The sequence below is a fragment of the Camelus bactrianus genome, chromosome 34, assembly GCF_048773025.1.
Source record: "Camelus bactrianus isolate YW-2024 breed Bactrian camel chromosome 34, ASM4877302v1, whole genome shotgun sequence".
NCBI lineage: Eukaryota > Metazoa > Chordata > Mammalia > Artiodactyla > Camelidae > Camelus > Camelus bactrianus.
The window spans coordinates 13,542,702-13,570,372 of record NC_133572.1 but is presented as its reverse complement, the minus strand read 5'-3'; the positions used below and the strand labels follow the sequence as shown (position 1 = coordinate 13,570,372).

The 27,671-nt window shown below is 40.0% G+C and overlaps 1 protein-coding gene across 10 annotated transcripts in view; it reads left to right on the top strand.

Annotated features, from left to right (window-relative positions):
- Positions 1-27,671, top strand: part of ABCC9 (ATP binding cassette subfamily C member 9) — a 106,567-nt gene that overhangs the window by 56,767 nt on the left and 22,129 nt on the right. For all 10 annotated transcript variants that reach the window (XM_074357778.1, XM_074357781.1, XM_074357779.1 and 7 more), the window contains 11 exons: positions 1,469-1,553; positions 2,831-2,911; positions 8,941-9,078; positions 9,226-9,351; positions 13,397-13,493; positions 15,515-15,744; positions 16,358-16,506; positions 16,725-16,794; positions 18,894-19,051; positions 22,573-22,665; positions 27,484-27,586. In XM_074357778.1, the coding sequence (XP_074213879.1) occupies positions 1,469-1,553; positions 2,831-2,911; positions 8,941-9,078; positions 9,226-9,351; positions 13,397-13,493; positions 15,515-15,744; positions 16,358-16,506; positions 16,725-16,794; positions 18,894-19,051; positions 22,573-22,665; positions 27,484-27,586 (1,330 nt within the window). The remainder of the gene's footprint in view (positions 1-1,468; positions 1,554-2,830; positions 2,912-8,940; positions 9,079-9,225; positions 9,352-13,396; positions 13,494-15,514; positions 15,745-16,357; positions 16,507-16,724; positions 16,795-18,893; positions 19,052-22,572; positions 22,666-27,483; positions 27,587-27,671) is intronic.

Here is a 27,671-nt window from a genome sequence, read left to right as displayed (position 1 = left end):
ACAGTTGGTACACCAAAATTAAACAGCCAAAATGGAAGTGGATGTGGGGTGATGGGTAAACAGAAAAAAAAATCCCAGTAAGGAGCAGAAGGAGGGTTAACAATGGAAAGAAGAGGAAGAATGTGGGGTCTGAGGGGTCTAGTTACTGGGAGCAGCCAGAATATGCCATCTTTCTACCATCTGTTATTAAACACCCAGTGGAGGGTACAAAGGCACAACCCCTTCCTGAAGCCATCCCCCCAAGATGTGGGGAGGGTATTAAGACCCTAAGGGAGGTGACCCTGAAATTCAAGGAGAATGAGATTCGAGGAGAGGCATGAGGAAAGGGGAGAGAGGCTGAAAGCAGACAGTGTGGGAGGAAAAACCCGAATTACATGGGATTGTTTGGGACCTGGGAACAAACCGGAGAGAAAGGGATCTGTGTATATTGACAGCCGCAAACTAGATTGCAAAGGAAGGCTCAGATGAGGCAGTAAAGTGCCTTAAAAGCCAACTGGATATAATTCTGTGCATTCTCCAGAGACACAGCACGTGTTAGAAAAGGGACTAACAAAGTAAATGTGATCTGGCAGTGTCATGACAGATTTATATGAAATGAATCTGAATTAGCAAAAAGACATTAAGAAGTTTGTTGGAACAACAATCTGGGCGTGCCGTGTTTATTGCCTGCGCTTGGGGGTGACCATGGAAATGGAAGAAGAAGAGATGGTTGACAGAAAGCCATTCTAGAATAAGAATAGACAGATAGGAGCAGGGAGAAGAGAAGGGAGGAATCAAGAATGACTTGACTATTTTAAGAACATTTGATGGAGAAAGTGAAACTGTTGATATTTTCCCCAGCACTACCAATCCCCGTGTCATTCCAGTATTTCCAGTCATTCCAAGTTCCAGTCCCAGCCTTACGCCAACCTGAGTGCTGTCAGTCCTCATTGTCTTCCATTTTTCCCTCCCTTCAGCATCATGATAGTGGGCACAGAGCCCCACCTGGAGCCCATGCTCTAGTCTGAGCAGCATCCTTTTGTTCCTCACACTCACCATGAACTTGTCGACCTTCATGTGGTTCCTTACGCCTCCTTTCCCTCATTTTCATTCCTGGCAAATTACAACTCATCTTTCTGGATACGCCTGACAAATAGCCCCCTCTACAAAGGTGTTGCTGATTTCTCAGAGCGGCCACTCATTTCCCCTTGTATATTCCAGGAGCACTTTGTGCCTGCCCGTCCATAGTGCCTAAAAAGGTACATTTTTATCTGTTTCTGTGTCCGTGTTCTGCTCCATTTAATAGTTGTATGAGAGTGGGAACCAGTTTCTATGCATCTTTATATCTACAAAGCTAGTGTAGAGGCTAGCATATACTAAGTTGTTCAATTAAGTGTTTATTTCAGCTTCTAAGACATTGAACCTGGGACTCAGTTGATGGGCAGTCTATTCATAGTGATCTAAAAACCCAAAACCATTTCTCCCAAAGGTACAAAGCTGTCACAGATGCCTGTTCTCTTCAGCCAGACATTGACTTACTACCATTTGGAGACCAAACTGAAATTGGAGAGAGGGTGAGCTATGGGGAATTTAATTAAATGATGAACAAACATCTAGAAAAGTCTTCGAGTTGTCTTCAACTTTTCATGGAACAAAGCCAAATCTGAGAGCTTAGGAATTGTGTGTTTTCCTAGTGACAAATTCCAGAAACAGGAGCACAGGGACTCTTGCGTATGTGTTGAGTAACCTGAGTATATGTCACATTTTGTTAGCCACTTGAGAGTCCTCAAGGGAAACGAAGCAGTCCCTGCCTTTGATCGAATGTGTTTTTCCTTACTCAGAGTTTAAATTGGTTTGGAAACTAAGATTGCTTCTGACAACTTCTTCCATTCTTGTCAGCATCTATTTATTCTTGTTCAAGTGCTTTTTTTCCTTTGTATAAACGTGTTTTACACTGATATCATATTATTCTGACCCGCTAGAAAATATTTATACCTGTAGGTAATCTTTATAACAATCTTGGCGAAAATTTTTAACTCTTATACGTGTCAAGTACTGTGCAAAAGGCTTTCTATGCATTATCTACTTTTACAACGAATCTGTTATAGGGGTGTTTTGTTATCTGTGTATTGCAGCTGGGAAAACAAAGGCTGGGAGAGATTAAGGTACTTGCCCCATCAGAGTTGTGGGTGTGGGTGGGATTGGTCTGATTCCGTAGTCTACGTTCTTCGTGGCTCTTCTTTATTGCAGCGTAGTGTCGTGCTTAAGAGTGTGACCTTAACTCCTCTGGCCCTTAGTGTCCATGTGAGGGACAATACCTATGTATTGAAGTTGCCCCAAGGAATAAGAGAAATAAGGACTGTAAAGCCATTCATATAAGCCTGGCACATACTAGATGTTCAATAAATACTAGTTTTTAAAAATTTTATAATTAGGACTTGATTATAAGAGCCCATGGCTGTATAGTTCTGTTAAACAAAACTTGTAATTTTGAATTTAAGAGGTATAAGTTAAGTACACTACAGATGCAGTTCATGAAACAATTTCGGGATTACCTGCAGTCCTCAGCACTCACTTTGTTTGGTTTGGTTTGGTTATTAATGTTTTTGTACAGCAGAGCTCTCTATCAGAGTGAAAGGAGGATTAATGTTATCAGTTAAAAATTTCCTTAATACAATTCAAGTATTAACCACTAAGCAGTTCTCAGTTTATCTTACCAATATTATCTCAGTTTAATAAATTACCATCAATTTAAGATTTGTTTTGATAAGTTTGAATTTTACAGGGAATTTTTAACCAACAGATTATTTACCAATGGAAAATCGAATATTTATGGCTATTTCTTCTCTAGGGCATCAACCTGAGTGGGGGTCAGAGGCAAAGGATCTGTGTGGCCCGAGCTCTCTATCAAAATACCAACATCGTCTTCCTGGTAAGAATATAGACTCGACTTTTGTTGCTACTTCATGTTTCCCTCTGGACAAATGAGTCTTTAAAAAGAAAAGTCATGTAACTAAAGGAAAGATGGTTTAGCTTGTGAAATCACAGCGAATTTGGGGAAACAAATCCTAACAGTACAAATCAGATCAATAGGTAAGGTGAGAGTTGGTGCATCCAGATTGATGTCCAAGAGATTGAGGTGCCCAAGTGGTTGCTTATAAGGGTTTTTTTTTTATTTTAACCATGAGGATCATTAATGAAAGAGTGTGGATGGTGCTGGATGAGCTGGACAGGATCATAGGTCTTCTCATTTATATTTGCTGGCAAGGTAAGAAGGGCTGGAAAACACACTCTTGGTGGACGTAGGGGTAGGTAAGTGTATACTTCATTCCAGTGGTATGCAACTCAGGCTGTGGGGAAGATTTACTCTGAAGCTTCCTGAAATGATTCTTAGAAACCTTGATACCACCCTAGACCTACTGAATCATAACTGTAATCGCAAAGGCAGAGTCTAAATTATGTATCTTTGTACACCAGAAATTAACACATGGTAAATTGACTATACTTCAATTAAAAAAATAATAATAAAGACTATGCTAGGAAAATGCAAATGTCAAAGAAAGAAAGAAAGAAAGAAAGAAAGAAAGAAAGAAAGAAAGAGAGAGAGAGAGAGAAAGGGAGGAAGGAAGGAAGGAAGGAAGGAAGGAAGGAAGGAAGGAAGGAAAAAAATGTATCTTAAAAAAGCTCCATAGATGATTTTTCTTGTATATCCTGGGTTAATAACTTGGTTCTACCTATGGATCCACAAATAAAATTTGATGATTATGTTGATTACAAGTTTGCTCTAGCTTCTTTCCTGTAGCAGGATGCAGCCATAATCAGCTTACGAGTAGACAGTTTATACCAGAGACCAGCAGGCAATGTAAATGCATCCTTCGCTTGCCTCCTCCATCTGTGCAATTATTAACCATTTATAAATCTAGTTCTCAGACCTCCCTTAGAGTTTTCATTCCATCTAATTTCAAACATCTTCAAAAAGTGGGTTGGTTTTGGACTTTTCCACTAAATTTGGGTTCATTACTAGGGATAGGAGTAGAATTTGGGCATGGTACTGGACATTCATTTCAGGTTAGTGTCCCTAAGAATACCTGTTGCCCATATTTTCCAGAAAACAACACCATAAAAGCCACAGAAGGATCTAACAGCAATCTACATAATTATAAATCTTTTTCATAATGGGAAGACCCACAACTAGAAACCACTTCTTGAATTTTGGGATCAATTAGGTGAATGATTGAACCACCTGAGGACCAAGTGACCTGAAAATCTGAAAGAGACCAAGGTCCTCTGAGTGTGGTTTTCCATCCCAGTTCATTCCACTGCCTCCAGTTTCATGACCCTTACTTACTTCGACTGTAAATCATGGAATTCAAAGAAGTCATAGGGTAAACTTATTGTGGATTCCCAGCCATTTGTTATAGGATGGCTTTGTGTATCATCTCTAATAGCTTCTTGATGACTCTCTTCTGAAGACAGACTGCTTATCTTTCGGCAATATCGAAATAAAGCAACGTTTCCTTGTTGGTCAGTGTATGAGCTTCCATTGCTGCTAAAACAAATTGTCATAGTTGGTGGCTTAAGTAATACAAATTCATTATCTTACAGTTCTGTAGGTTAGACATCCCACATGGGTCTCACATGGTTAAAAGCAAAGTGTCAGCAGGGCTGTGTTCCCTTCTGGAGGCTCCAAGGAATCGTTTCCTCTCCTTTCCCACCTTCTAGAGGCTGCTCGCATGCCTTGGCTCAAGGCTGCCTTCCTTCATCTCCACAGCCAGCAACATTGCATCTCTGATCATTTTTATTGACCATTTATCTCTTCTCCCTCTCTTCACAATTGGGAAAGTTCTCTGCTTTCAAGGATTCCTGTAATTGCTTTAGACCCATCAGGATAATCTTCCCATCTAAGGTCTTTCATCTTGATCATTAAACATACTGTGAAGATACTGCAGGATGAGTTCTAGGCTATCACAATAAAGCTAGTATTGAAATAAAGAAAGTCACACTTTTTTTTTTTTTGGTTTCCCAGTCCATATAAAAAGTTATGTTTACTATACTGTAATCTGTTAAGTGTGCAACAGCATTGTATCTAAAAATACAACGTACACACTTTTATTTAAAGATACTTCATTGCTGAAAAATGCTAACTGTCATCTAAGCCTTCAGTGAGTCAGTCTTTTTGCAATGGTAACATCACGGTCTTGAGTATAGATCACTGTAACAAAGGTAATCATAATGAAAAAAGTTTGAAAAATTGCAAGAATTACCAAAATGTGACACAGAGACACAAAGTGAGCAAATGTGGTTGGAGAAATGGCGCGATAGACTCGTTGTGCGCAGGGTTGCCTCAACCCGTGTACAGTATCTGTGAAGCACAATAAAATGGAATGCAGTTAAATGAGGTATGTCTGTATCTGCAAAGTTCCATTTGCTGGGTTAGGTAACATAGTCACCGGTTCTGGGAAGTGAAACATAGTTATCTTTGGGGACCATCATTCTGTCTGCTGCAGGTCGCTCTTATTATTGGAACGTTATTACAGAATTGAAATCTGCTTCTGTCTGTTTTCCATTAATTGGTTCCCAGTCTGTTTCTGCAGCAGCAAATATATTTCTTTATATAGTTCAACATTTTAATATTATTGTCATAACTTGCCTTAATTTACTTTTCTCTAGACTATAAGTAAGCTTAGTATTTTTAATTCTTGGACAATAACATAATTTTTATCACTTTTTAAAATTCTGGATGTAATAATGTCTGTCAGAGTCCCTTTGAAAAAGCGTGTTCTATCCAGTCTTCTGTCAGTGGACATTTAGGTTGATCAGTTAAGATTCTCTGGCATTTTTTAAAACATTATTACTCTCAGGTTACTACCTGTGTTGTCTTTTTCTTTCCTTTCACCTTCCTCCAAACCTCTGTCCCTCCTTTTCTTCTTTCTTTCCTTCTCTTTTTCTTCCTTCCTTACTTCCTCCCTCCTTTTCACCCATCAATGCTTAATGAATGTTCAGTCCCATCTTCTGTTCTGGGTAAAGGAAAAAAAAGACATTATTTCTAGCTTTAAGGGCCTTACTTGTACAAATAATTAATTAAAAGGTTTTACGTTTTGCTCTGCTCTCTAATTAAACTTTATCGAATTACCCTTTACACAGTATCAAGGGCATGTGAAAACATCTTAATTATGTATCAAGCATATTAGTTATTTTTAAGGTTTCGTGGCATCTATAAATGTGCTGTATCAGTGAATATATTTTTAAGAGGTTATTTCCAAAATATATGTCCACCCAAAGAGTGTATTACTATTCGAGATTAGATGGAGTGAAAACTCTGAAAGAGGTCTGAAAACTAGATTTGTAAATCTTCCAACTCACTGACCCTTTCGCTGAATCACCTGGTCTACTGCTGATTCCTTCCAGTGTAGTTTTCATTTCACTTATTGTGTTCATCTCTGTTTGGTTGTTCTTTGTCTTGTCTCTTTGTTAAAACCTTCTAACTTCTTGCTCCACGCATCCAGTCTCCTCCCGAGTTCCTCGATCCTCTTCGCAGTCATTACCCTGAACTCCTTCCTGGGTAGACTGCCTGTCTCCACTTCCCTTAGTTCTCCTTCTGGGGTTTTATCACGTTCCTTTGTCTGAAACGTATTCCTCTGCCACTTCATTTTGTCTAAGTTGCTATTTGTATTTTTATGTGTGTGGTGGGTTTGTTACACTTCTCCACCTTGGAGAAGTGGCCCTTTGTAGGAGGTGTCCTGTGCATCCCAGCAATGCAGACCCCGCTGGTCACCCAAGCTAGGGGTCCCTCAGTTGTGGCGGGCTGATTGTGGGCAGTCTGGCAGGCTTGGCTGGCCGCTGGTCTGTTTGGCTGCCAGGCCCTGCCTCATGGAGATGCTGCAGACTGTTTAGGGGAGTCTGGTCATGAGGTGGCTGGTTGCAGAATCCTAGGGGCCCCCAGGGCTAGTCCTGGCTCACGACGGGGTGGAGTCAGAGTCCCGAAGACTCTGGGTCTGTTGCCCACTCACTGGCAAGTGAAGCCAGATCCTGGGGTGAGTGCTGGTCTACTGGTAGGCAGAGCTGCTTCCTGGAGTCTGGCTGCAGGGCCCCAGGATCTCAGAGCTCATTTCAGATCATCACCGGGGGAGGGGGGAGTGGGGGAATATCAGTTCCTGACACAGTTGTGTATGGGGTCTGGGGTGTCTTGAAGGTTGCGTTGGTCTGCTAGCGGGCAAAGTCAAGGCCCAGCTGGTCCCAGGTTCGGATCTGGCCTGCATCTAGGGACTGTAGTTTTGTTACTTCTGGTGTCTCCTGCCTGGTGGATAAGGCTGATCTAGAGGCTTGGTCGGACTCCTGGCAGGAGGGGCCGGTCCTGCCCACGGGTAGGTGAAGCTGGATCTTGGCCCTCCAGTGGGCTGAGCTGGGTCTAGGGGCGAGCCCAGAGGCAGCTGTGGGCACCATAGGCTTGAGGCAGCCTGTCTGCTGTTGTCCCGGGCTGTGTCCCCACCCAGTTAGTTGTCTGGCCTGAGGCGTCCCAGCACTGTAGCCTGAAGGCTATTGGGTGGGACCAGGTCTTGGTGCTAATGAGCCAAGATGTCAGCAGCCAACAATGTTCCCCAGTATGTTTGCCAGCAATGCCTGTGTTCCCAGGGTGAGCCACAGCTGCCCCTTGCCTCTCCAGGAAACTCTCCAAGACCAGCAGGTAGGCCTGGCCCAGGCTCCTGTCAAGTTTACTTCTTTTGTCCCGTGTCCCGGTGCATGTGAGGTTTTGTGCGTGCCCTTTAAGAGTGAAATCTCTATTTCCCCCAGTCCTGGAGGGCTCCTGCAGTGAAGCCCCACTGGCCTTCAATGCCTAATGCTCTGGGGGGCTCCTCCTCCCGGTGCCGGGTCCCTGGGCTGGGGGGCCTGACGTGGGGCTCAGAACTCTCACTCCTGTGGGAGAACCCCTGAAATATACTTATTCCCCAGTTTGTGGTTCCCCCACCCAGGGAGGGTATGGGATTTGATGATATTGAGGGTCCAACCCTCCTACTGGTCTCATTGTGGTTCCTTCTTTCTGTCTTTTACTGTAGAAGGTCTTTTCTGGTAGGTTCCAGTCTTTTCCATTGATGGTTGTTCTGCAGATAGTTATGATTTTTGTGTGATTGTGAGAGGAGGTGAGCTTTTTTACTCCACCGTCTTGGCCACTCTCGCTTTCTTTTTTCTTAGTGTAGGCATTTATTGCTATAAAATTCTCCCAAAACAAAGAACTGCTTTTACTGCATCCTGTAAGTTTCAATATGTTGTGTTTCACTTTCCTTTGTCTCAAGATATTTTTTGATTTCCTCTGATTTCTTCTTTAACCCATTGTTTATTAAGGAGCATGTTGTTCAATCTCCACGTATTTGTGAATTTTCCAGGGCTGAGGTTTATGGCAAGAGTGTGTCTCAGCCTTTCCTGCCTAGTTTGATGTGTGTGTTTTCTCAGTCACCTAATGTGTAGGCATCACTCAGCTGGTTCCTGGATTCCTTTCAGAGGGAGTTGCTGCATGTGTAGCTGTATATTCAGTGCATCCGTGGTAGGAGGAAAATTCAAGAGACTCTGACATTGCCATCTTGGTCCAGAGTCTGTGCACATTTTTATTACCTAAAATCCATCTACTTCAGTTATCATTTCATTCTTTGTTTTGGTTTATTGTTACAAGTTGTTGAGTAATGTTGGGTTTTCAACTTGGAGATTCTATACATAAGAATTCAAGCCACTTTGAATACTGTTATTTACTTTTAGAATTATTTTTAAGGTGAAAGAGAAAATAGCAGCTTCATTTTGAATTTAATACCTTTTTCCATAATTTAAAGTTATTCAGAGTCTGTTTATTATAAATTGCATTTGTGGGATACTTTGCTTTGAGTTATTTGTGTTTTCTGCTTTCTAGAGGAATTTAGTGCCGAAGAGAATATTAAAAAAAATTTCATCATCTCTTCGTTTTACTTATTGTAGGATGATCCATTTTCTGCCTTGGACATTCATTTGAGTGATCATTTAATGCAGGAAGGGATTTTGAAATTTCTCCAAGATGACAAGAGGACACTCGTTCTTGTGACTCACAAGTTACAGTATCTAACACATGCCGACTGGGTAAGAGTGTAAAAGAAGTTTCATTAATTTTACGTTACAGTTATGTAAATAGATAGGCACATTAAGAAATGCGTTCCGAGATACAGCTAATTCACTTGGCCAATTAAGGATTTTTGTCGCAGTTCTTCTAACGCGTGCTTTCCTTAGATCATAGCCATGAAAGATGGAAGTGTACTAAGAGAGGGGACTTTGAAGGACATTCAGACCAAAGATGTTGAGCTTTACGAACACTGGAAAACACTGATGAATCGGCAAGACCAAGAACTAGAGAAGGTAATTGCTCATAGTTCAGAAGAGTTCAGAGTCCAGTTCAGAAGAGTCAAACACGCAGTGTGTAATGACTAAAACAATCCTTTTAAAGAATTATTACCATTTAATGTTTGATAATATAATGGTTCTCATCTGAAACCCAAAATAATTGTATGTTTATGTATCATTAATGGACAGACTACTTTGAAACTAAAAAATTCTAATGGTATCTTTTGGATGAAGAATTGTTAGGTCTTTAGAGGATTTTTATTTAAATTTGAAACATGTTGCAATTTTATGTGTGTTTAAAACTTGAACTACTTGCTCAAGCATGCTGTTTCCTCATTTTATCTTATTTTTCCTGATATATGTCTTATTTCTCTTATCTGTCATATGAGAGTATTTTCATTCACCACTTACAGTTGGGGACTTATGAGCGAAACAAAATCTGAGACGATTTTGAAATAGGAGTAGGAAGCACTATGATATGCCACTATAATAGTGGCAGAGCATGTCTGGGGTGGAGTTGTGGGGTGGGTGAGGGAAGGTGATCAGAAGGAAGTAACAATAAAATTTTATATTTGTATAGTTTTTAAAACCAGAAATCCTTTTTTTCACGTGATCTCGTTTAATTCTCACAAAACCCCAGAAATGAGCAAAGAAAATATCTGACTTTTACAGATGGTTAAACTGGGGCTCAGAGAGGCTAAGAAACTTGCCTACAGTTGCACAGTACATATAATAAGTGGTACCAGTTGGACTTAAACCCAGGTTCACACTCAGTGTAATTCCAGTACAATGTTATGTGTGATATAAATATACATTGAATGAAATGATAACGGAGTTGGAAACCAGATGGAGGATGATGAAAGAAGAACAACTCGAGGTTGAGAGGTGAAATTATAAATTGAATTTGTGAATTTTCAATATGTTTTCTCTTGAGTTGGGACAAGGAAGTGTCCAGAATTTGGTAGTCCTGGCTAGACATGAGCATTATAAAATAAAAATCTTTATGTCAGCAAATTTCTGAAAATTTCAAGAAATTAAAATATATTATCTTATAAAAGAAAAATGATTTGTGTTCCAGTAATGAAAGGAAGATAAAAAGTCAGACAAACCATGGGATTGCTCTGTCTTCTGTGGATTTGCCAAAAACCTCAAAAGCAAACTATGTAAGAAAGAAAAGATATACGTAAAAATCTTTAGAGTAGGACAAACTGAAACGAGGATATTCATCAAAACATGACAAGGTACAATTGGCAAGAGGAATTAGGAATTACGCGGTGGGAAGCTTGATTATGAACTTCCTGGGATGGCTCCAAGTGACCGTTTTTCAGTGGTCTAGATCCCAGGGGCAAAAAAAAAAAAAAAAAAAAAAAAAGACATAAGCTTAGGGAGTGGACCACGTATGGTTTACTTTGGAAAGAAGATCTGGAAGAGAGAGAGAGAGAGAGAGAGAGAGAGAGAGAGAGAAGGCTCTTGGCTTGATTGTATTGTAATACTGACATTTGTACAAGCCAAGATGAAGGTCCATTAAGTTGTGTTTAGAAACGTTGCGACCACTTGAGGTAGCACAGCTCTGTAATTAAAGACACATCACGGGGTTATAAATCAGCTGCGGGAGACATGGAGCAAGTCGCTGTGTGGAAAAGGCGAATCCAGTTGCGAGGTGGAACAGCGGCCAGTAGAAGCCAGCACGATCCATGCCCTGGCCCCGAATCCTCACCTGGGGCTGGAGGGAGTTACTGCCACTCAGAGATAGGCAGGCACCTGGAACTCATCTGAAGCCAGGGAGAGTCACACTGTGGGGGATAAGACCACAGCACCTTGGGGAAGTTTTTGTAGAAACAGCTTCCTGTTCAGTGTGTCATGTGGCAGGATTGCGTGTTTGCCCAACACTGGTTCTCAACTGGGGTCACTTTTGTCTTTCGGGGGACATTGGGCAACATCTAATGATATTTCTGGTTGTCACAACGAGGGGGCAGGTGCTACTTGGGCAGCCCCCACAACAGAGAATTTTCTGAACCAAAATGTCAATAGTGCTAAGGTTGAGAAATGCTGGCTGAGACCCGGAACAGATCAAGCAGGCAGAGAAGGGAGTGAAACTAAAAGATTCACGTAACAGCCCGTCGCTGGGCTTTGGCCAGAACCGTCAGTTTAAGGGTTAAGGGGTAACCAGGAAAGAATATGTTACAAGGATAGAAATGACAGCTATAAGAAGAATGAGATAAGACTTCTAGGTGATTTAAATGTTATTAAAAATTCTACCTTGGATGACATCGCTCATCATCTTCATGACGTTATTAAATAAAATAAACTAGCATCTTGGAACTTTTCCTCCCCCAGCCTCCAGTCCTCACCTGAATCCAACCCTTAGCAGGCATTCAGTAAATATTTATTGGGTAAATGAAACTAAATTTGTATTTACTTAATCCAGATTATCAACACAGTTTAAAATATTTAACCTCAAGTGAGCTTACTATGAGCATTTATTCATAAGAAAAATGAGTTTAATGATTTTTTTAGTCTCCAAGGTGTTAAATCTTTTGCTCACACAGATTGACAAGTGGAAAAAGAACCCAGTCTTCTGTTTTTCAACGTGCATGTTCATTTCATCTCATTACACTATAAGCAAAGGAGCAGGTCCTTTTAAATTTTGTGTTTTATCTAATCTCATGTACAAGTGTTGGTTTTCATATCACCTGGCACCATTAAAAGCTAACATGAAATTGTCCCTGAAAAAATACTATTCAAGAGACACTTTCACTTTGACTCTTTTTTTAAACCAAGAACTTGGAAGCAACAGATCCTTCTAGCCTAGCAAGTCTCCTATATCACACACGTTGTATGAGGCCAAACAAAACCAAAAATAAGATCACTACCTAGAGACTGATCATCAAAGAATGATTGGTTTATCAGTGTAACAAATTGTGATTTTTCTTTGTCAGCATGTACAGGAAGCCGTCAATTTACCATGGTTTCCAAAAGTGCGTAGGTCAGTTGTTTGGAACTTGGAATGCATTTCCCTGCAGCAACAGAGATATGGTTAGTTTCCCAGACAGTCCTGCAGAAGCTGGTTTAACCTGCAGTGGAACTGAACTAATACCACGATTCCAGTTCCAAAGCCAAGGGGGTGGAGTGTTGGAAGCGGAGGACTGGAAAAAACACAATGCCTCTCCCTTTCTTGAGCACAAGACAAGTCTGGAGCCACCCTTACAAGTTCACAAAGTTTGTGGCTTTTTCCCTTCTCTTTCTGCACCCACCTTCCTTCAGTGTCTGCTGAATCCCTTTCTTTTGTGCGTTTCCCTGAGAGAGATGCCCAGTCAGAAACTGACGCTGATGTAATCATTCATAATAATAGTGGTTGACTCAGGAATGTGGCCAGCAGACAGCCCCACAGTGTTAACATCACCCATCATGAGACAAAGCCCATCATTCTCAAGGCTCATTGATGGTCCCTTCCCCCACCACTAATTTTTACGGTGAGGAAACCAGCCTGGGAGACACCGAGAATAAAACATGACACGAGGCAGTCTCCCTGGGAACTAAGCCAGAGATCAAGAATGGGAACTGTCACTGCGTTCTCTGGAAGAAGTTCAAAGTAGATACCTGTCAGGAGGAAGAAAAATTAATAATAATAATAATAATATTAGTGGATGACTGATAGTGCTCTAACCAGTCCAGAACTACATGCTTTTTTAAAAAGATAGTTATTAATGTAAATGCATCTTCAGTTAGAAACATTATAGGAGTACAGGAAAGTGACATAAAAATAAAACAAGTAGCAATGGTGACACCAGGAGGTGTCCCGCTGCCCCTGGGGTCAGCTCCATCATGTTGTTACTTTTCCTGGCTTCTTACTGCCCTGTGCCTCAGAGCTTTGACACATTTCCCTCAAACATCCACACTGGCTCCTATGACAGGAGTGGTCCATCTGTAGAGCGAGCAGAGACCCTGCCACAGTGAAGGGAACTAACGACTGGTACTTGGTACTGTGGGTCACTCATTGGTGAGTAGAACTCGCCTGTGGCTGTGAGCTCCTTGAATGATAGCACGATGTTTCCTGCAGGATATGGAAGCTGACCAAACAACTTTAGAGAGGAAAACTCTCCGAAGGGCCATGTATTCAAGAGAAGCTAAAGCCCAGCTGGAGGATGAAGATGAAGGTAGACCTTTTTCTTGTATTTGAAACATTCAAATGGGGAGTAGGTGGCAAAGGTTGTTTTCCTTTGGCAGTGGATCTGTGAATATGCCCGCGAGGAGTGACAAGCCTCTTTGCAGGAGGAAAAGGCCAAATCAAATGCATAATATAGAAAACGGAAAGAATAGGAGTGAAGGAAAGGTGTATGATACAGTCAACCAACAGCCGTCTCGAGGGGCTTCCCACAGTGCGTCCTAGCATTTTTGTGCTGTGTGTGAGAGGGCTGAAAGGAAAAGACAGCGGTTTGTCAACAGGTCTAGACCCCAGTTCAGATAAACTGGAAAGGTCTAATACAATGACCAAATCAAGTTATTAATAAAATCAGTCCTTTGGAAATAATAAATGCAGAATATGGAGAAAATACTCTTTTGAGAGATTTATACCCGAACCATTCAGTAAATTCTTATGGGGTCCTCATGATACTATAGCAATGAAGAATAAGAGAATTAGAAAAGCATTTGTTGTGTTTCAATTTTCTGGATCTAATAAGGTATCATGAGGGAAAAAGTTTCACTGGAAATTTCAGGAATGAGATGAAATAGTTACATTGCTTTGACATTTGTTGCCAAGAAGTTTGTAAGATAAACCACACGTAAGTCCGTGCAGTAAATATCCTATATCTCATTTTTCCTAATTGGTTTTTGCTTAAGACCACATTTCTACAAGCCAGTTAAGCAACAGAGAAAATTATAATTTCAAGCCAAAGGACACCAAAATGTACAACCTTTCCATTTCAGGTGATACAACAAATACTTACTGAGTAATCGAATAAATGAATGAATGAATGAATTTTGCACTCCAGTTTCATAGATTTAAAAATGTATTTTAAAGAATGTTTGGTGCTGTAAACAGAAAGCTTCTAGAATTAGAAACCAATGATTTCTAACACACTCTAAAAATGCAGTCATGCCCGGTGGCTCTCTCCAGTGTTCACGTGGTGAGGATAACATTCAAAAGGCTGACTCTGCCCTTGGCTTACTGTGTAAATCCATTTTCTCAGGTGTAAGATAAGATAATAACACTTTTCTTAGAGAGTAAAAGAGGGTAATGTTTGTGGAAGAAAGAAAGAAAGAGCCCAGGATGGTACGTATTACCTAACATGTTGCTCCCCCTGGTCCATATTGTTTCTACTGCTAGCCGTTGGCCAATTCATCATGTGGACAGATTAGGTACCGGAGAAGTGAAAAAAATAATCAATAACTTCATCAACTTCTAGTCTATACTTCTAGTCAGTTTGATGTGTAATAAACCAGCAGATTGTCTCATCCAGATGTAGGTATTATGCTTATTTTTTCATTCATTCACTCATTTATTCATTTTCACCCATTTTTGATTTATTTTTTTTATTGAGGTGACATTGGTATATAACATTATGTGTTTCATGTTTACAACATTATATTCCTACTTCTGTAGGCCCTGCAGCACGCTCACCACCAAAAATTTATTTTCCACCTGCTACTATACAGTTGATCCCCTTTAACCATTTCACCCTCCCCCGACCCCTTTCCTTCTGGTAACCACTGCTCTGTTCTCTGTATCTATGTGTTTGTTTTTGTTTGGTTTGGGATGTTCATTTCTTCTGTTTGTTTGTTTTTTCTATTGCATATATGAGTAAAATTGGACAGTATTTGTCTTGTCTGACTTGTTTCACTTAGCATAATACCCTCAAGATCCATCCATGTTATCACAAATGGCAAGGTTTCATCTTTTTTATGGCTGAGTAGTATTCCATATATATATACACACACACAAATATATATGTGTATATATATGTATATGTATGACATCTTCTTCATTTATTCATCCATTGATGGGCAGTCACCTACTTTTTAAAATGATGTTTTTCCCTGCTAAAAGCATTTACAATTTCTAAGACTAATACTTGTATTTCTATAAATTTGAAGGAGGTTTGTGTGTAGGGGGGGATAATACAAATTCTATCTCCCTGTTGGCCATTGGAAGATTAAACAAGTGTTTCATATGCAGAGGAAGAAGAAGAGGAAGATGAGGATGATAACATGTCCACTGTAATGAGGCTCAGGACGAAAATGCCATGGAAAACGTGTTGGCGGTACCTTACTTCTGGCGGATTCTTCTTGCTATTCCTGATGATTTTCTCCAAGCTTTTGAAGCATTCCGTCATTGTAGCTATAGACTACTGGCTGGCCACATGGACCTCAGAGTACAGTATAAACAATACTGAAAAAGCTGATCAGGTATAGTGGGTTCTGTTTTTACATTATCAAGGAAATGTTGAGATTAATCGTGACACTTTTTACCTAGGTAGATAGACATAGCTCAGATGTCACAGGACTTTTGTAATGATTCAGTAAGTTAATTAGAGCAGGACTTTAAATATCATAAGAAACATTTAAAGATAATGCTTGGGTTTGGATTCAGGGATGTTATACACATGATATATGTGTGTGTATGTATAATATGCACACAGGACTTTTGTCATTGCTCTGATGGCATTTGATTTTAACTATCTATACCAGTGTAGTAGTCATTCTGAGATTAGAGGTAGCAAGAGAGAACTCTATGATGTAAAAAGCCAAGAATATTTCAAACCAGAAAGCAGACGCTAACACTTCCTCTGTGCTTAAGCAAACCTTGAAGGAGAGTGAAGGGAGCAAGTGGGGACTTGGCCTTGGGATTTTGGTGGGGATACTGCCCTGAGTCTCCAAGGCCTGCACTCCTTCAGCTGTCTAAACTGACGCAAGATAATGGAGTTGACAGTATTGCCTGACTTTGATATTTGACGTTCTAGTTAAAAAAAGAACTCAGTTGATAACTTCCTATGTCCTTTTTGTGTTGGCTGCTTCTTAGACCTACTATGTGGCTGGATTTAGCATACTCTGTGGAGCAGGTATTTTTCTCTGCCTTGTTACATCTCTCACTGTAGAATGGATGGGTCTCACAGCTGCCAAAAATCTTCACCACAATCTCCTCAATAAGATAATTCTTGGACCAATAAGGTAAAAAAGGAGTTACTTTTTTATGCACTGCCCCCCCCCAATCGTAAAAGCATGCATTTTAATGTTTAATTGAAATACGAAATTTTAAAGAATTTGTTCAGTCTTTGAGCAGATGAGTGGGGATTTTCTCACTTTCCTGACCCCAAGATGTCCGTTAGCTGTACTCAGACTCCAGAGAGTTCAGTATTATCAAACATTCCAATCTGTTCATTGCCTAGATTCTTTGATACCACACCACTGGGACTGATCCTCAATCGCTTTTCAGCTGATACAAATATCATTGATCAGGTGAGTGCCTGAGTTACTTCCAAGTTCAAAAATAAATTTCTCAGTGTCAGCTAAATCACATTTTAACAGAAACCATGATTCCTGTTAACAACAGAGGATTTCTAAAACTTTAATGAAAGCCTGTTTGAATTCACATCAATATTACATGTATGCATAAATGATTTCTAGAATAAAATTTTAAAAGAAAACTAATTTCCTTCAAGTAATTCAAAATAATTTATGCATGTAGAAGAGAATACTTAGAGAATCTGCATGAAATAGAGAGAAATAGCAAAAAAAAAAAAATTAAACTTTTTCATTGTAATACAAAATGAATTTGATCAGTGTTGTATGTATCTCTATTCACAGCAAAGTTCTTACAGTTTAGTATGAATGCAGAGTGTCTCCCAGAAGTAAAGAATGGATTACCAAACTGTCTTCAATGTCCTTTACTTTGATCAGATTGGCTCTTGAGTGAGAGAAACTTTAGATGGTGTGATAGTTTAGGGAATATTTTAAAGATACCCAGTTTAGTCTTAGATCCTTAGGCTTCTAGAAGTTTACCCTGAAATGAAAGACCTCAAACTCTGAAACTGGATCACTCCAAGAACAGTCTCTTTAGGATGACTGAGCAAAGAATTAATCACATCCAGCTCTTGCCTTTTCTGATTTCACAGAGTGGCCTTATGAACATATTTTTTTTGGGGGGGGGAGATAATTAGGTTTATTTATTTGTTCTTAGAGGAGGTACTGAGGATTGAACCCAGGACCTCATGCATGCTAAGCATGCACCCTACCACTTGAGCTATACCCTCCCCCCATGAACATCTAAATTACCATCAATTTAGAAAATGAATACTTGATGCATGCAGCTGACTGAAATGCATGCTGAAAATTTTTGATGTTTTCAGTGCCTCGGTATCAGGTTACGCTGCACCTAAAACACTTCATGAGGAATACATATGGGAAAAGGAGAGACAAAACACTCCTTATGTAGAAGATGATACGATTGCTACCTACAGAGTCCAAAGCAATTAGTACAATGAAGAGCCAACTAGAAAGTTCAGCAGAGTATTTGCATAAGATGTGATAGAAAAGTCAGTAACTTTCTCTACACCAATTAAAAAATTATGTGAAAAGTAAATTTCATTTATAATAACAACAAGAACTGTGGAAATAAAAATAAACCTAATGTGAAGAAAAGCCATCCAACAGTCCTGGAAATTATGAAATCCCGTGTAGATGTAGTGAGAATTTCCCTATCAGATACCTAAAAAATACTATAAAACACTTTGATGATCACACAGAGAACAAGCAGATCAAAAGGACAAAATGGAGAACTCAAAACCACCAGCGTATCTTGAATCTGAAAGAAAAGAATTATTTCTTCAGTAAAGGATATTGGGACCATTAGCTATCTATAAACTACAAAACAAATATATATGTTATATAAAGGGCCATATAATAACATAAAGCTATAAAATAAAATGTAGGAGAGTAGTTTTAGAATTTTGGGTTGAAAAGGTCTTATTAAGTTAGGCACAAAACTCAGAAACAGTAAGAGAAAAAAGCCAAAGGAAATGACTCTAAAATTTTAAAATTCTGTTGAGCTAAAAGCATCAAAGAGTAATTTAAAATATAATAGATTCATTGGGAGAAAAACTAGCAAAGAATGAGAGCGAGCAATTACAGAAAATTATTTTAAATATCTTGCAGTAGAGGAACAGCTAAATACATTTTTTAATACAAGGCAGCCATTAAAAAGAAATAGACTTGTATAGAGTGGCATGGGGAGATTTACAACCCTTCTTGTTCAGTAAAACAAAACAAGCAAATGGACAAATAAGATTTAGGGTATAGTACTATGTATAAAATCCCACAAGATAAATACATAGATAGGTAAATGACCCATGGAAAGTAGATAGGTAGACAGATGGATAAATATACTAGACTATGGGAAGTAAGTGACGTGGAAGGAGTGATGAATTGCTTACAGTGAAAATGTTTATACACTACTTTTGGAACTATGTAACGTTAATATAAAGTGAATGTTTTGTTGCCATATGACCAACGTTTCATTTAAGCTAAAACATTTTCCTTTCCAACTACCTTCTTAATAGCACATCCCTCCAACTTTGGAATCCCTAACTCGCTCCACACTGCTCTGCGTGTCTGCCATTGGCATGATTTCTTACGCTACCCCTGTGTTCCTGGTTGCACTTGTGCCTCTGGGGGTCGCCTTTTATTTTATCCAGAAATACTTCCGAGTGGCCTCTAAGTAAGTAAAACAATGTTCTGTTCGTCTTCAAAAGCCTACAGTTTTGATTTACTGTGATCCAGATTTGCTGTAGTGTTTTTCAAGATAAGATATGGAATTTGGAAATGAAACCTGTTCTTAACATGATGAAACCTATCTTGATATTGTGTTTCATTTGGAGATATATTTTAATTGCTTCTATAATTGGTTGTCTGAGCCTTACACGGTCTGGACATGTATTAATGTGTGGACTGATCTGTTGAATTTTGAGTCCACAGACTGTGCCAAATTTTTCATGCCACAGTCCTTTTTCAGAGCCTGACATTGACAGATAACTTATGAAATTAAACATAGTCCCAAAGAATAAGCAATTTAATATCATTATATTCCACAGTGGGGAGGAACAGGTAAAATATTTTCAAATGCTTAAAATGCATTTTGTAAAAGATTAGTGGAAGTTAAAAAAAATGGTTAAAGAGATAAATCAGAGTGATAACTGTAAAAGTAGAGCATCTGGAATGTCTGATGGGAGTGCTGTAATTTTAAGTTTGGAAACTTTCAGATTGGATCGTTTAGCATGCACTTGATCGTTAGCCAAGTAAATAAAAGATAGCCATGAATTTTAAATTCTTCTATTAATATAGGATTTGTCATTTGCTGAGATGTTGAATAATTAAGTGAAATACAGTACCAGTTGTTTTGAAATTTCCGGTTTAACTTTGAAACCTTGCTTTAAATAGTACAGTAAATTTTATATCACTGCAGTAATCACTTTATTTCAACAAACACTTATGAAGCATTTACTGTGTTGTAAATAACTGTGTAAGCCCTGTGGCAGAGGAAGAGTTCAACAAGACAAGAACCAGTTCTCAAGAAACTTACAGTCTCTTGGGAAGATAAAACATACAGTAAACTTTATATGTGGATTAAGTGCTGAAATAGGGGGAAAATATTGAGTCCATTCAGTAAAATGAAAATACTGAATAAGACTTGAGTGCAGGGAAATTAAGAAAAATCATTAAGAAGAAAAAGCAAAATTATAGTTCAAAACCTCTGAATATATCATGCAAAATTTCTTAATTTAAAAATATAGTTGTTTCTCCCTCCAGGCTATGAATTAGCATCCTTCAAATGTTAAGGCTGTTCCCTCGAGTGTTTTTTTCATCCCCAGGCTCTTCCCTTTTCTTGTAGCAAATTCAGACCAAAAGGAAAAGGCTAGCCAGTAAATTCACTCATTCATTTCTTCTGGCAGTTTTTGCTGATGTTGTTTGCTGGAGGGGCAAAAAAGTCCTGTTCCTTCATTGAGGCTGGCTATTTCCAAATCTATCCTTGCCCTCTGGCCACTGCTACTACACAGTCATGTCTAACCTCAGTTACACACTCATCTGAGCCTGTTTTCGCCCCTGAGCAATACAAATGGAGTGCAAAGGCCAGGCAAATGGCCCTAGTGCATTACAGGTTTGAATTGCAAATTCTATTCATTATAATTGAGAATAATCTGTTAACACTGATAGTTAAAATATGCAAGGGATGATCATTTTTATTTTTAAATTTTTGTTTAATAAACTAAGTACCGTTTATTTATTTCTTAAATGGAGATACTGGGGATTGAAACTAGGACCTTGAGCATGCTAAACCTGTGCTCTACCGCTGCCCTATACCCGAAGGGTGGTCACCTTTAACGAATGAACATTGATAATAGATTATAAGGTATTCTTACTTGAAATTCCCTTTAGGTTAGCAAATATGACCATGATATTAAATCTCACAGACAAAAAGATCCTTCTAAGATGCTGAGATTTAACAGAACTCACCCACATTGAAAAGCTCAGGCAATTTAACAGACTATTTTGTAAACACAGAAGGGAATTAAGGTGGGGGACTAGCTACAGGAAACACCATGAAATTTTGAATATTTACAAAGACCTAATGTGTGGTTGCCTCTGCAAGTCAGTATTTCCTATTTACAAGAATACAAAATCAAGCTGCACCCTTACCTTTTTGGTTTCATAAAATACAGTCTTATAAACAGAAGTTTCCTCCTTCCTAATTTTTCCCCCTTCATGATAGACCTCGATGTAGTGACCACCTGTGGCTTGTGTCAAGTTTACAAATAACCACTTAGTTTTATGTTGAAAAATCTCAGACTTTTCACATTCCTTCATAATCATACTCCTCCTCCTTGCTCTCTTTCCTTCCCCTCAGCTGCAGTTTCTAAAGTGAGTAAATCCATCTTAGAAACTCAGAAAAGACGTTGCGTTTGTTTGTGGGATTATATAGGCAGCCCGGTATGGCCTCAGATTGTGTAACGGTTGAAGATTATGTAACAGTGTAATCAATTCAGTTGACTCTGGTGGGTGAATGTCAACGTGCCTACTCTAATCCTCAACCCCAAAGACCTAGAGAAAGGCGGGGGAAAAGGCTGAAAAGAAAAAAGAGGCATGTCTTGAAACACCTGGTATAACTCTTAGCCTGTGTTCTAGAAAAGCTAGCTTATATGATTTAAAGGCGTCTTCAGGGAAAGGGTCTGATTCAGGCATTTCACTGAGCACTTTATATACCTATAAATGTACAGTTCCTCAGAGGACCAGTGAATAGGCATACCATAAGGCAGGGATTCAATCTCACTGTGGCCAAAGCCAACTCATTATCTTTCTCTTCCAGTATCTTCATTCTCTGCCCCCTGGTCCTGGTAAATAGCGCTGTCATTTTCCGAGTCCACTAAGTAACCACCAAGCCATAGCTGACCCTCCTCTCTTGTTCTCTCCGCAGTAACTAGTTGATTGTAGCAGTTTAGAAGGCCACTTCTAGTAGGCTGTCTCACAGTCCTCCCCCTAGTTTCAATTTCACCAGCAATTTCACACTAATTCAGAAGTGCTGTAAAACTTCTTACATAGACTTATCCTAACACACTCATTCTCTTCCACTCTTTGCACTGTCTCCCAAGTTATGTTGCTTTAACATGGCTCTGGTCATTTTATTTCTAGTTCTCAGTGGTTTTCCCCAGCCTGTCCAGGATCCTCCTCTATCTAGCCCCATCCATTCTTTGTACAGCCTTTTCCCACTACAACACCTCCAAAGGATTCTGGACACTAGCCAGACTGAACTCACCAGTGCTTTAGTCTTCTGGACGTGGTTTTATTGTTCCCTTAGCTGGAATGCACTTCCTCTTATCTGTTCGGTTGAAGCCCTCCTCATGCTTAAGGTTTGGCCTAAATTCCGCCTGCTTAAAGCAAGTATTACCCATATCCTACATATGACTGGATTGCTCATTCCTCTGTGTCCCCATAGCAGTTGACTTCAGCTGTTGTACAAAGCTGATGTTTTTGTACCACACATTTTATTCCTCCTTGACCCACATTCATCATCACGTACTCATCTGTCTCTTCCTCTTTAGATTGTAAACTGCTGGGGTTTTTGTTCCTTGAGTGCTAGAGGAAAAGAGCTGTGGTGACAAATAGTAACCTTAGTTTAGAGTGAACCCTGTGGTCTTTGACTCTGAATGAGTGTGGAGCTGATTTTTGCACTTGTCTCTGCCCCAGGGACCTCCAGGAACTCGACGATAGTACCCAGCTCCCTCTGCTTTGCCACTTCTCAGAAACAGCTGAAGGACTCACCACCATCCGGGCATTCAGGCGAGTGAACGTGTTTTCCTTTGTTAATTAGGCAGTTACGTCATCAACGGTTATTCACCTACAAAACACTGGCGGCTGATCCCGTTTTTGGATGCCCACTGTGTGCATGGCAGTGTTCTCAACTAGCAGTGAGAAAGATGTGGCAAAAAAGGATCAGAGTTAGAGGTTAGTCACTGGAAGTTTTAACAAGGATAAAGAAAGAATTAAGCATCTTGTGGGAAAGATACTAGCTGTGTGATTTAGACCAGGCTTTTAAATTCTTTGGCCTCACTGGTGAAATGGGGAAATCAGTTTTGCTTCTTAGGGTTGTTGTACTCAGTGATGTAACGCAGGTATAGCATTAACCACAGTGGCTAGAAAGGAGCACCCAATATGCAAGTTAAAATAAATGTATTCGTAATAATAATAATAGTAAAAGAAGTATTACTACATCAAAGTTATTTTAGGATTTAATCAATTTTCTTCAATGTTGGTAAACAGAGTAATAACCCAAGCTTTTAATCAAGAGTGTCTGCTTAACACTCAAAATTTTCCCTATTCAGGGAAAATCAGAAAAGAAGGTGGCATTACTGAATGTCACCTAATCTAGAAAATCGAAAATCGACATCTTAACGTGTTATATTCTTCTGCAGTGCTGAATGCAAACATGTATTGATTCAGTTAGAGATTTTCCTAACCTAAGAAATATTTAATATTTTACATTAAAAAAATCAAAAGGTAGAATATAAAGCTGCAGCCATCTACAACATGCATCACAGAACTTCTGCATAAATCTACCCAGGTTTCATCATGGAGCATTTATACTTTCTGCAGTGATGTGTTTTCCCAGCAGAGTGTGCAGTGCCTTTTACTGGTGATGGTAAAAACCATTTATTGACTTTGGATGTGGGTATTAAGACAAAATTGATATTCTAATAGTAGCCAGCAATGCCCAGTGGTAATAAAGTACACTGTATTAAAAATTACATTTTTCGCCGGACAAGTCCTCTGAAGTTCATTTATCTGAGTTTTGAACACAGGTAGGATGCAACTGGTTGCTGTGGATTTACAAAAACTGCAAAGACAGGGCCTTTCATTTCCACCCCATATAGATACCACGGGGAAATAGGTAAGATAACATGGCAGGTGGGGGACAAGCAGTGCCCGGATTCGGGCAAGCTGGGAGGTGGAACGTTTCATGGGTTCAACAGAAAACAGTGTCTATTTTCTCCATAAAGAACCGGCGAGGTCATTTTCCGAGAGTGGTGAGGACTAGAGTCAGGTATCACTTCTTGAAGGTAATGAGGATGGTTTACAATGAAAGAAGAATTGACCAAGAGTCAAGGTTTAGGCTTTTCATTTACCTTTTCCACTAGACACATGAGCAGAATTTGGCATGACTCTTCCTAATTTTACATCAGGAAAAATGCTAAGTAGACATAAAAGGGAGAAAATCCTCCATGTCCCCTAAGACTTGAATTATGATCGGAAGAAACAAAAGGACAACCCAACATTTTTGTAGATGTGCCTGCATCATATTTATCCAGAGTTGGATCTTCCAGGGTTCATTTGTAAAATAAATATTAAATACCACAAATATCAGCATTTTTCAAACCAAGGACGTGTCAAAATGTAGGGCTAGTGCTGCTCCCATGGGGGAAAAAGAAATTCTGGAATCTTTACGTTTGGCGATTTGTGGTTAAGAATCAAACACGTTCGGCTTGCGTCTCCTTGCGACTACTATGAAACCACAACTGACTGCTAAACAACCATCGAAAAAAGACTGGAACCTAGCAAAAATGATCTTCTGCAACTGGAAACATAAAGAGGAAACCACAGCAGGACAGGGAAAGCGTGCAGATGAAGAACTGAAGAAGCCAAAATTCTCTCCATGAGAAAAAAAATGAAAAAAAAAAAATTACAAAGAAAAGATCCTAGAGAGGGGACAAAGCAGGATGGGTGGCCCCGAGAGCAAGGACAATGTCGAGAAATGCAGCGTCCTCAAACTTTAATGTGCCTCAGGTTCAGCTCGGAATTTAAGAGAATCATAAATTGATTATTAAATAAATATCAAAACACAGGAAAAAAAAAAAGAAAAGAATCAAACACATTCTTTTCCATTTACTTCTTCCTTTCTTTCGGACTCGTAAGAGTCCCCAGAGTCGTCAGCTCTTTGGAAAGTTCGTATTTACTGATTAGGCTGGCTGCTTTTCCTCCCCTGCATTCAGGGTTCGTGATGTACTCACATGCAGTAGTGAACTCCCTCCAGTAGTTTACCACCGAATAGCACAGTTAAATTAGACTGCGGTTTCAGTGACCTTTCCTACTTTTTTTGCGGGGGGTGGGGTGCAGGGTCTGACAGAATAAAGGTCTAAGAATGTTCAGAAGATGAGCTGGATGTGGATGAAAAGATACAGACTGAGTGTGTCAAAGTTTCCATTAGGAAAACAGAAGGTTTCTTGCCAAATAGAAACACACAGAAAGAATGTTCACTGCATATCCACCCCTCCCCTCTCTCTGCAGCTTCAGACGGTTGCCAGCTCCATTTACAGACTCTTTCAGAGTGTATCTGAAACAGTATCCCCAAACTAGAGGAAGAGGAAGAGGAGAGGGTCCCGGACAATGCACTCTGTCCCAACGAAGTGTTTGATGGTCGTCTCAAGGGTCGTCCACAGGCTTTGGTCCAACGGCACCCACCTCCCCACTTTATGTCTCCATCATCACAGCCCTCTAGGGAGAGGACCCTGTCTCCAGCCCCTGAGCGTGTTGAGTTTTCTCCTTTCTGTGCCTTTGCTCATGTTGCTCCTGCTGCTTCCAATACTTTGTCCCTCCGTGTTCACCCGAAAAATTCAGCCCATTCCTTAAAACCTCATTTAGACCACCTCCCCAGTATTTTGCGAAACCTTGCTGATCCTTCTTTCCCCACCCTCCACCCCATCCCTTGCCAGCCTGATCCTCTGGTCAGTGCACATCATCCCCTTCCTTTATGTTCATGTAGCATTTTGTGTAGGGGGCCCTTATGACTGGCTTCTGTACGGCACCATCTGTGAACTGTTCATACTGTGTTGACCTCCTTCACTAAAGAACGGGCTTTCCTAGGGCAGAGGTTGTGTTTTGTTCAGAAGTATATACTCTAACGTCTCACTTAGAGTTGGTGCTTGCTAAATGATTCCGAATGAATGGATGAAAATTCACCCCAACTATGCAAGTACGAAACTGGCTCTATCTGTTTACAGTCAAATCCAGTATCTCAGTACCTCCTATAACCCTGTGAGTCAACCTGCCTTTTACTTACGCACTCTGTCCATCTCTAAAAGGGTCAACTCGGGGGTAGTCCCATTCCTCTGATGGCTTAGTCCCGCCCCAGTCCTTGCCACTCAGCGCAGGTCCTCCTGTGCGTGGCATTTGGGTCAAGGCTACATAACTCAAAGTGAGGTCATTATTTGGCTCTGATTGCCAAATCCTTTGATTGTTGTAGATCAGATTCTGCTTTCTGACTCAATTATCTGATCTTTCTGGTTTGGCCCATTGGAATTGTCAGATTGATTGGACAGATACCAAGTATCTGCTTTATATTGGCCTGTATGGGTGGCTTCCCGGGCCAAGTGAGCACCCCACCCTGGACTTTTTCATTTTTGACATAGTGATGGTTGATTGTAAAGTTCTGCAAATGGATTTGAAGATTGGAGGGCAGACCTGGAGCAGTCTCTCATTAAACAGGAATCACCACCAGGCTGTCAGGTGAACTTTGACTATTCCTTGCAAACCTAACAGGTAGACAGAAGGGCCCTATATGTTCAGCAGTTGCCACAGAAAGTTGAATAGACCGCAGTCTGATTTGGCATTTCCTCCGACCTTCAAACCCGTTATTTTGATGACGGAATCCAATTTTCCGTTGTTTCTGTTACTCAGGGAAAATACTTGAAAACTGAAAAGAGGCTATTTTTGTGATGTAGAAAGATTTATCATCATGTAGAGTGAGTTTCTGTGCAAAGTAGCTCACGTGTTCAAATGGATGAGATTTTCATGAGACGTTCTCTTTGTCACACAGGTTGTAGAGAATTTGGTCTGATTATGTCAATTACCAGGAACGAACTTCATGTGGTCTAGGATTAAAGTCTAGACTGTATGTGTTCTAGAAGCCTGTAAATGTCACACACCACAGGTTTCTTTCATTCAACGACCATTCTTACAGATAGTTTGGAACTTTGTGATATAAGATACCTTGCTTAATAAGAACACCTGTCATTTCCAAGGACACCCATCCTTTACTGCCTGCCACCTCAAGTTCCTTCTTTGATTTTCAGAAACATTGAGCAAAAAAGGAAAAAAAATAAACTGTATGTTTGCCTGTTATCAACACACAGTTTCCTGTCTTCCCTGGGTCTCTTCTGGTACCACCCACCCAACTCTAACGGTGCCATTTGGAAAAGTAAAATACATGCAATAAAAAAGTAGGTGGAGTATATTGTACTTCTGTACAACTTATTCTGGTTTGTAATAAGGTCCTTGTGACATGGGCCATGCCTGGTTTTCATAGCTGCAGTAATTATGGGGGAATCTATGAAGCGATCTTTTATAGGACTTTGTCATCAGAAAGATTCCTTGTCGCAGCAGGGATTGAGAAAGGAGGGAGCCGCTGCACCACACTGTGTCTCGGTCAGGGTGCAGAGATCAGTAGCAGCTGGCCTTCATTTGAAAGTAGGAGTCCATGAACTAGTTATTCCATACCATGAGTGTGTCACCGTGTTGAGTAAATAGTTTAGTAGTAAGTGTGACTGTTTTTTATTATTTCTCCTTTTTGTGTGGCTCACATCATAATATTTTTGTTTTCTGCAGGCATGAAACCAGATTTAAGCAACGTATGCTGGAACTGACAGACACCAACAACATTGCCTACTTATTTCTCTCAGCTGCCAACAGATGGCTAGAGGTCAGAACGGTATGTTCATGTCATGCTTTCGAAATGGAAACCAAACAGAAGAGAGGCAAAGAGGGAGGTAGTTGTAAAAATGAGGCTTCCACTG